The following is a 10,332-nucleotide window of genomic DNA, read 5'->3' as shown; positions in this document are numbered from 1 at the left end:
TAAGGCACAAAAGTTCATCTCTGTTTGTGATGCCATTTTCATGCAGCAAGCCCCCAAGGAGTCAGTGCAGATGATGGGAGCGGTAGTGGCCCTGATGAAATGTTGTTGTGTCATACACTCACCTAAAGAATTATTAGGAACACCATACTAATACGGTGTTGGACAACCTTTTGCCTTCAGAAATGTCTTAATTCTACGTGGCATTGATTCAACAAGGTGCTGATAGCATTCTTTAGAAATGTTGGCCCACATTGATAGGATAGCATCTTGCAGTTGATGGAGATTTGAGGGATGCACATCCAGGGCACGAAGCTCCCGTTCCACCACATCCCAAAGATTCTCTATTGGGTTGAGATCTGGTGACTGTGGGGGCCATTTTAGTACAGTGAACTCATTGTCATGTTCAAGAAACCAATTTGGAATGATTCGAGCTTTGTGACATGGTGCATTACCCTGCTGGAAGTAGCCATCAGAGGATGGATACATGTTCTCATTCTGTTTACGCCAAATTCGGACTCTACCATTTGAATGTCTCAACAGAAATCGAGACTCATCAAACCAGGCAACATTTTTCCGGTCTTCAACAGTCCAATTTTGGTGAGCTTGTGCAAATTGTAGCCTCTTTTTCCTATTTGTAGTGGAGATGAGTGGTACCCGGTGGGGTCTTCTGCTGTTGTAGCCCATCCGCCTCAAGGTTGTGCGTGTTGTGGCTTCACAAATGCTTTGCTGCATACCTCGGTTGTAATGAGTGGTTATTTCAGTCAACATTGCTCTTCTATCAGCATGAATCAGTCGGCTCATTCTCCTCTGACCTCTAGCATCCACAAGGCATTTTTGCCCACAGGACTGCTGCATACTGGATGTTTTTCCCTTTTCACACCATTCTTTGTAAACCCTAGAAATGGTTGTGCGTGAAAATCCCAGTAACTGAGCAGATTGTGAAATACTCAGACCGGCCCGTCTGGCACCAACAACTATGCCATGCTTAAAATTGCTTAAATCACCTTTCTTTCCCATTCTGACATTCAGTTTGGAGTTTAGGAGATTGTCTTGACCAGGACCACACCCCTAAATGCATTGAAGGAACTGCCATGTGATTGGTTGACTAGATAATTGCATTAATGAGAAATAGAACAGGTGTTCCTAATAATTCTTTAGGTGAGTGTATAATGTCCAACCTCAGGCCATTGCTTCCTGTGGTTCAGTGCAGTAAATACGTGATGTGAAGGAACCAAATAGAGATTATAGAACAAAGAATGTCTGTCTTTACTGAGTGCAAAGACAAAAAGAAGCACATCCAGAAGCAGTTTGTACAAAGTGCAATTTCTCATCCCAGATAATGGGGTATGGTGGCTGGCAATGGGGCAGAATATGACAATGTCAGGTTTTCTAGCTGCCAATGTCTCTATCCTGATTCCCTACAGCTTTAGTCAAGCATCTGTGGCTGTAAGTGTTCACTTTATGATGCAGGCTTCTAGCTATGCCTGTCCTGATGTGCTGTGGTAGTGTCTTGAGTCTGTATAGCTTAATTGCTTGATCACTTTGCGGACACAAATATGCTGTAGCTTATATATCTTCTGTAGTCTAGTACCCTGCAGGCTCTCTGGGGCAGAGTTTCTTCTAGATGAGCTGCCTCTGGGGGTCCTCATGGCCTAGAGGAATGAGAGCTGGATCGCAGGGGCCAGAGTATAGAAAAATTGTATTTAGGCGAAGGCACAGAAGTGCGCCACATTTGCCAACCAACAAGAGTTAAATTTTAGATTGCAGCAGCAGATCCATTGCATGCTTGGCAAGGAGTCCAACACCGACACCACATGAGAGAGAGCCCACAAGAATAAAATTTAAGCTAACCACCACATTTGCTGACCAACAAAAGTTTACTTTCTAGCAGCATCAGCGCATTCTTGGTTAGATGTCCCACACCGACATCAGTTATATTTAGGTGAAAGCATGGAGATTCAACACATTTACCATAAGTAAAGTAGTACAACAGCAACTGAACAGCCAGCAACTTGGCCAGATTGGAGTTCAGCTTGCACATAAGCAAATTGCTAGTCGAGAATAGTTTTTTCGTTGTCACACATTCGATTATAGATGTTTCATAATAAAGTGGAGGAAAAGGAAAAGGAGGAGGAGTCTGAGCAAGAAACACATTGAAGACACTGCTACTGACAATCGACTATAGAAATAATGCAGTCTGGCCACAAAGAGATTTGTGCATAATGTTTTATGTGTGTTCAAATATACAGATTGCGAAAAAAGCTTTCTCTAGTGTAAATACAAGTTGTTAACCTACTATGAGATTATTCAACCCGAATACCTCCACATCAACACTTGAACTGTCTGTAGATGACTTGTCACAGATTTTGACACAGTATGTCATGTGTTTTCATATATATTTAAAACGCTACTCTCTGAAATTAGAGCTGCCCAAAGAAGCAGACAAGAAGTCTGAACCACTTGTGGAACGACACTTGGCGGTCACTGCTGCACACAGACTAGATATCCTCCCTCCGGAGAACCCAGGGGCCCTCTGACCGAAGGCAGAACATACACAAGACAGGATCAGAAGCTGTTAAGCACTGCCAGTTAGCCATAGGCCTAGACACAGAACAAATACAGATAAGACAGAGATGTCCTCCACCAGAGAAACCAAGAGCCCTCCGACCGAAGGCGTAAACTGAACTAACAGATGCCTGTTCCCCATGCAGAGTTAGTCCCTTGGCGAACAGACAGAAATGAACACAAGGTACAGACAGGCAAACGTCTGGACCCCATGCAGAACGACACATGGCGGTCACAGACAAAACACGGAACCAGAGAAGCAGATATCTGGACCCTATGCGGAACACCACATGGCGGGCGTTCACAGGCAGAGCTGCCCACACAGGCAGAAGTCTGGATCCCATGCAGAACGACACATGGCGGTCACAGACAAGACACGGAAGGGGACAAGGAGACATTGATATCTTACTAGGTGGCCACACAGACAGGTCAGATGGAATAATCCCAGGTCAGGTGAATAGAACCTGCACCCAGCAATGCTGGAGACAGGCCCACAGAAAACAGGAATATAAAGCACCTAGTGACCACACCCGGGCCAAGACTTTAACCCCACACGAACCAGGAGACAAGGAGGGGAAGGCAAGGAAGAGACAGTAAACACACAGACTGCTATTACTACACATCACCCCTGGCAACCAACATACATGGAATCCACTGTAGCCAGTACACCAGAGCACAAATGTGGGCAACAAGGAAACTAGACACACACGTTGTATACGTATATTGTATACATATATTCTTTTTTTTATTGAACTGTGTGGAGACACTCTATCCCATATTTTATACTATTATTTTAGGTGTTCTCATTGACATTTAATATTCTGCCCCCCCCTCCTTTCACGGTCATATAAGTATCCCTCTTTCTCCCTCGAGCTTTTACCCACCAACGTGTGCAGTAAAATGTGTGCAGTTTAACTGGATTCATCTGAAATGAACCTGAATCTTCAGTTTCGTCTTGTGGACGAATTTTTAGGAAGTTCGTACCAAACCTGGTTTGTTATGAACTAATTTGCTCATCTGTACTTTGGAATATTAGTGGTGCACACTCCTCCATCAAGCTATTATCCCTCTTTTAGAGACCATAACCAATATGCTTACAGTGACAGTGACCACCAAGATTTCTGTTTCTCATTTAATTTTTATTAGTTACCTCAACAAGCATCTGCAGCATCCCAGATGGGTGTGGCCCCTTAAAAGCTTCTGCAGCGTACAATGCTAAATGTTTGGGTCTGCAGTTTTTGCCAGCACCACATCGGACCTGGGCAATGCAATTTATTAGGATGCAAACAATTACTGCTAACTATCTGCATCATTTGTCACTTATGAACGGCTGCCACTGGTCTGGATGACTTAAGCACCTCAATCCTACACTTCATAGTAAAACCTATTTACAGGTAGTATTACATGATGCCACTACATTCCCTAGTTTATTGGTTAGGCACTATAATCTGAGCAGGTTAGCAATATTGTATTAGGTAGGATATCATAACTCTTAAGAGTATGGCCCCATGGGGCAGTTGGCTGCATGTGGCCAAGCCACACCCACCTACAGCAATAAATGGCCACACGACTTTGTGGTAAATTCATATGCCCATTGGTTGCCGCGATGGCTTGGCCATATGTGGGTAGCCAGAGCATAGGGCCATGACCTGAGGGATAACAGCATTCATAGAAGGCACTTTAAAAGGGGTTGTCCAAGGTTAGAAAAACATACTCCAAAAACAGATTTCCAAAAACAATACCATCCCTGTTAACAGGTTTTATGCAGTATTGCAGTTCTGCTCCACTGACTCCAACAGAGCCAGGCTACAATACAAGAAACAACATATGGATGGGGGTGGTATTGTGTTTGGAAGAAAGCAGCCATGTTTTTGTAATCCTGGACAGCCCCTTTAATGCCAACAGTTTGGAGACATCCCTTCTCTCCTGGTGGTCAAGGCTGTAGAGTAATTGCCACACCCTTTGAGCTGAGGTCTATGTCATTTGCGGCATCCACCTCCCCTTCTTCCTGCTTCTGCTTGTGTTCACTCTCATATAATAATTTCACTTCCCCCAGCGTGTGCATAGGCTAATATATCCTCAGCCTATTACAGAGGTTCCCAGGGGTATATATATATAGATATATATATATATATATACAGTTGCGAGAAAAAGTATATGAACCCTTTGAAATGATATGGATTTCTGCACAAATTGGTAATAAAATGTGATCTGATCTTCATCTAAGTCACAACAATAGACAATCACAGTCTTCTTAAACTAATAACACACAAAGAATTAAATGTTACCATGATTTAATTGAACACACCATGTAAATATTCATAGTGCAGGTGGAAAAAGTATGTGAACCCCTAGACTAATGACATCTCCAAGAGCTAATTGGAGTGAGGTGTCAGCCAACTGGAGTCCAATCAATGAGATGAGATTGGAGGTGTTGGTTACAGCTGCCCTGCCCTATAAAAAACACACACCAGTTCTGGGTTTGCTTTTCACAAAAAGCATTACCTGATGTGAATGATGCCTTGCACAAAAGAGCTCTCAGAAGACCTACGATTAAGAATTGTTGACTTGCATAAAGCTGGAAAGAGTTATAAAAGTATCTCCAAAAGCCTTGCTGTTCATCAGTCCACGGTAAGACAAATTGTCTATAAATTGAGAAAGTTCAGCACTGCTGCTACTCTCCCTAGGAGTGGCCGTCCTGTAAAGATGACTGCAAGAGCACAGCGCAGACTGCTCAATGAGGTGAAGATGAATCCTAGAGTGTCAGCTAAAGACTTACAAAAGTCTCTGGCATATGCTAACATCCCTGTTAGCGAATCTACGATACGTAAAACACTAAACAAGAATGGATTTCATGGGAGGATACCACAGAGGAAGCCACTGCTGTCCAAAAAAAACATTGCTGCACGTTTACAGTTTGTACAAGAGCACCTGGATGTTCCACAACAGTACTGGCAAAATATTCTGTGGACAGATGAAACCAAAGTTGAGTTGTTTGGAAGAAACACACAACACTATTTGTGGAGAAAAAGAGGCACAGCACACCAACATCAAACCTCATCCCAACTGTGAAGTATGGTGGTGGGGGCATCATGGTTTGGGGCTGCTTTGCTGCGTCAGGGCCTGGACGGATTGCTATCATCAAAGGAAAAATGAATTCCCAAGTTTATCAAGACATTTTGCAGGAGAACTTAAGGCCATCTGTCCACCAGCTGAAGCTCAACAGAAGATGGTTGTTGCAACAGGACAAAGACCCAAGGCATAGAAGTATATCAACAACAGAATGGCTTAAACAGAAGAAAATACGCCTTCTGGAGTGGCCCAGTCAGAGTCCTGACCTCAACCCGATTGAGATGCTGTGGCATGACCTCAAGAAAGCAATTCACACCAGATATCCCAAGAATTATGCTGAACTGAAACAGTTCTGTAAAGAGGAATGGTCAAGAATTACTCCTGACCGTTGTGCACGTCTGATCTGCAACTACAGGAAACGTTTGGTTGAAGTTATTGCTGCCAAAGGAGGTTCAATCAGTTATTAAATCCAAGGGTTCACATACTTTTTCCACCTGCACCGTGAATGTTTACATGGTGTGTTCAATAAAAACATGGTAACATTTAATTCTTTGTGTGTTATTAGTTTAAGCAGACTGTGATTGTCTATTGTTGTGACTTAGAAGAAGATCAGATCACATTTTATGACCAATTTGTGCAGAAATCCATATCATTCCAAAGGGTTCACATACTTTTTCTTGCAACTGGATATAGGTGTTTGAGCAATAAGGTTCCTAGTCTGTCCTATTCCTCTGATCATGTGCCCCTACTGTGTATTCTAACTTCTTGTGTTAGATCTCTGGCTAATAACCATATTGACCCTTTGCCACCTGTCCTGACCTCTGCATGTTCACTGTTTAGACAAAATGCCACCTGCCTTGACCTATTGCCTGTTTTACCATGTTGGTCATACTTTTGTCTTGACCTCAGCTTGCTCTCTAACCATGCCTCCGTCTGTACTCTTGGTGCCACAAACTTATTCATCCACTTGGATGAGCAGCCACTGAACGGAAACTGCTCCTAGAGGTAGCGACCTAATGATTCCTGCAGAGTAATTCATATTCCTGTAAGGGGTAGTAGGGTGAATACTAGTAAACTACTTAAACAACATCCCCAGGAATAGCTCTAAGTCAAATCAGTTCAGTGGCACACTATTACCACACCTGCTACGTTAGAGCACTGCACAGGACACCATCCAACATAAATGGACCTTACAACCTCTGTAACCCACACAAATATATAAACAGGGTTGTATTATGAAAGAACCCTAGTCCATATTGTCCCTTAGGACATTCAGACATTATAGAGGGCAGTCTCCAATAGGGAACTACCTCTATGATCCAGAATATATAGACACTCCCACACTGGTGTACAGGGATTGTCTATGCATTACATGAACAGCCATTCAGGACTGCCATGCAACACTACATTTCCTCTTCAGTTGCTGTTGCAGGAGAAATGTCTGTGCAGACATGTAACAAATGTTTTTAGTTAAAAAGGGCTGCCTACATGAGAGAAATATTGTAATCTAGATGGATTTATCTCTTTTATTGAGTTTACATCAAATTCTGATTGCTTCCACTTATTACACCCTGTAACTTTATCCTCTGATTTTCCATTTTAGTTTTGAAAACTGCACATTCTATGGTATTTCTGCATTATTATACATTTCGGACTACTATGACACCATTAGTGATGAGCGGCATAGGCAATTTTCGAAATCGTGATATTTTGTGAATTTTTGGCCGAATATTCGCCATAAATTCGCAAATTCGTGATCTCCAGTCATTGTTTACTTGATTGCAAAAATCGGCAATGTAATATATTCGCGAAAAATTAGCAAAAAATTTGCGATTAGAATATTCAACACTATTCGCGAATACGAATATATAGCGCTATATTTTAAATATTTGCAAATTCTCGAAGTGGCGATATTCGCGATTCAAATATTCACACTCAACACTAGACACCATGAGATCTGTTAACTTGTCTAAAGCCTGGACTACACTTTTGATGTAAAAATCTTTCCTGACTGATTCTGATCTTCCCCCCAAATAATTTTACATTGAGCCCCCTTGTTCTTGTGTTGATTTTTATTCTTAAAAAATGTATTAAAACACGTTTATCAGCTTTTGCTATATATGCTGTGCATTTTTTCTCATTCTCTGGCTGAGGAAAAGGTTCATTAGTCTACTAGTTCCCGGTAAGGTGTGCTATATATGATTGTCTGCCCATGTACCTATTTCTGCCTGATTCCTGGATTCTGACCCTCCGCTGCCTGACGCAACCTGTGCCTGATAACATTATTTACCCTTTGATGCCTGCCCTGATGATTGGCCTATTACTGGCTACGAGTTTACCTGTCCATTTGGTGCTACTCATACAGTAGGTGTCTGTTGACCTCGGTGGGTCAGCAGCCAACCACTCAAAGACTACTATTCCCTGCAGCAAAAACCAAATCCCTGGTTTAAAGAGTAAAAACCAGGCAGCTACCAGAATAATGCCTTTAGGTTTTGTCTAATGCTAAATCAGTCGGTTGACACAGTGTTTCCACAACCTGTGTCTATAACATGATTCAATAAAAAAATCTCCTTGGCCATTTTTCTAGCAGCTCCCAGGACTTCTTTATTTCTCAAGCTATATATAAATGGGTTTAACATTGGGACCACAGCCACATAAAGCATTGAGATAATCTTGTCTTGTTCTTTAGAATTTTCAGACTGAGATTTCATGTACATGAAGATGCTTGGTCCAAAGAACAATAGGACAGTAATAATATGGGAAGAGCAGCTAGAAAAAACTTTAAGCTGTCCCTTATAGGAACGAATCTTTAAAGCTGTGGAGATAATTCTTCCATATGAGGTCAAAATGAACATTAAATTTAAAGCTACCACACAGTCTTCTACCGAGACGATAATTTTCATAATCTTAGTGTCACTAGAAGCCAGCGCCATCAATGGTACTACCTCACAGAAGAAATGGTTGATCTTGTGACAGTAACAGAATGATAATGTAGATATCATGAAGGTTAACACTATGGAATTCATGGCACTGAAGGTCATGTAGGAAGTCACCAGAATAAAACTAACTTTCCTGGTCATAATCAAAGAATAATGTAGAGGAGAACAAACCGCCACATAGCGATCATAAGCCATATAGGTCAGAATGTTATTCTCAGCATTTCCACAGAATATGAAGAAGAACATCTGAATCATGCAACCACTAAATGAGATTTTCTTGTCTTCTCTTAACATGATGGAGAACATCTTTGGGAGAATAGTAGAGACATAGATGACGTCAACAGAAGAAAGATTACACAAGAAGAAATACATGGGAGTGTGAAGTTGGGGTACACCACAGACCAATACAATGATGATCAGATTTCCCACCACTGCTAGCAGATACATGAATAAAAACCCAGTAAATATAAGAATTTCATTTCTTCTGGAGGTGGAGAATGGGGTCATGTAGAATTCAGTCACTGTGCTGTTTTTACAGTCATTCATCTTTAGGGTCTGTGATGAAAGAAAGGAAACAGATTATGTACGGTATGGAACTTTCTACTGATAATTCTTGAACAGGGCCATTTTATCACATTGTTGGGCCCAGTACTAAGGGTTTTGAAGTTTCTCTGAATCTGGCTGATATACATAAGTGTATATACACTGCTCAAAAAAATAAAGGGAACACAAAAATAACACATTCTAGATCTGAATTAATTAAATATTCTTCTGAAATACTTTGTTCTTTACATAGTTGAATGTGCTGACAACAAAATCACACAAAAATAAAAAAATGGAAATCAAATTTTTCAACCCATGGAGGTCTGGATTTGGAGTCACACTCAAAATTTAAGTGGAAAAACACACTACAGGCTGATCCAACTTTGATGTAATGTCCTTAAAACAAGTCAAAATGAGGCTCAGTAGTGTGTGTGGCCTCCACGTGCCTGTATGACCTCCCTACAACGCCTGTGCATGCTCCTGATGAGGTGGCGGACGGTCTCCTGAGGGATCTCCTCCCAGACCTGGACTAAAGCATCTGCCAACTCCTGGACAGTCTGTGGTGCAACGTGACGTTGGTGGATAGAGCGAGACATGATGTCCCAGATGTGCTCAATTGTATTCAGGTCTGGGGAACGGGCGGGCCAGTCCATAGCATCAATGCCTTCGTCTTGCAGGAACTGCTGACACACTCCAGCCACATGAGGTCTAGAATTGTCTTGCATTAGGAGGAACCCAGGGCCAACCGCACCAGCATATGGTCTCACAAGGGGTCTGAGGATCTCATCTCGGTACCTAATGGCAGTCAGGCTACCTCTGGCGAGCACATGGAGGGCTGTGCGGCCCTCCAAAGAAATGCCACCCCACACCATTACTGACCCAATGCCAAACCGGTCATGCTAGAGGATGTTGCAGGCAGCAGAACGTTCTCCACGGCGTCTCAAGACTCTGTCACGTCTGTCACATGTGCTCAGTGTGAACCTGCTTTCATCTGTGAAGAGTACAGGGCGCCAGTGGCGAATTTGGCAATCTTGGTGTTCTCTGGCAAATGCCAAACGTCCTGCACGGTGTTGGGCTGTAAGCACAACCCCCACCTGTGGACGTCGGGCCCTCATATCACCCTCATGGAGTCTGTTTCTGACCGTTTGAGCAGACACATGCACATTTGTGGCCTGCTGGAGGTCATTTTGCAGGGCTCTGGCAGTGCTCCTCC

The 10,332-nt window shown here is 42.5% G+C and overlaps 1 protein-coding gene across 1 annotated transcript; it reads right to left on the bottom strand.

Moving 5' to 3' along the window:
* Positions 1 to 8,144: 8,144 nt before the first annotated feature.
* LOC120988234 (olfactory receptor 1019-like) lies at positions 8,145 to 9,122 on the bottom strand. Its single transcript, XM_040415932.1, has one exon. The coding sequence runs from the start codon at positions 9,120 to 9,122 to the stop codon at positions 8,145 to 8,147; it is 978 nt and encodes a 325-aa protein (XP_040271866.1).
* Positions 9,123 to 10,332: the final 1,210 nt, after the last annotated feature.

Source organism: Bufo bufo, chromosome 1, assembly GCF_905171765.1.
Source record: "Bufo bufo chromosome 1, aBufBuf1.1, whole genome shotgun sequence".
NCBI classification, from domain to species: Eukaryota; Metazoa; Chordata; class Amphibia; order Anura; family Bufonidae; genus Bufo; species Bufo bufo.
The sequence above is the reverse complement of the archived record's forward strand: the minus strand, read 5'-3'. Positions and strand labels throughout refer to the sequence as shown.

Coding starts and splice junctions, on each gene's coding strand:
- LOC120988234 (XM_040415932.1), bottom strand. CDS start 9,122: ATGAATGACTGTAAAAACAGCACAGTGACTGAATTCTACATGACCCCA.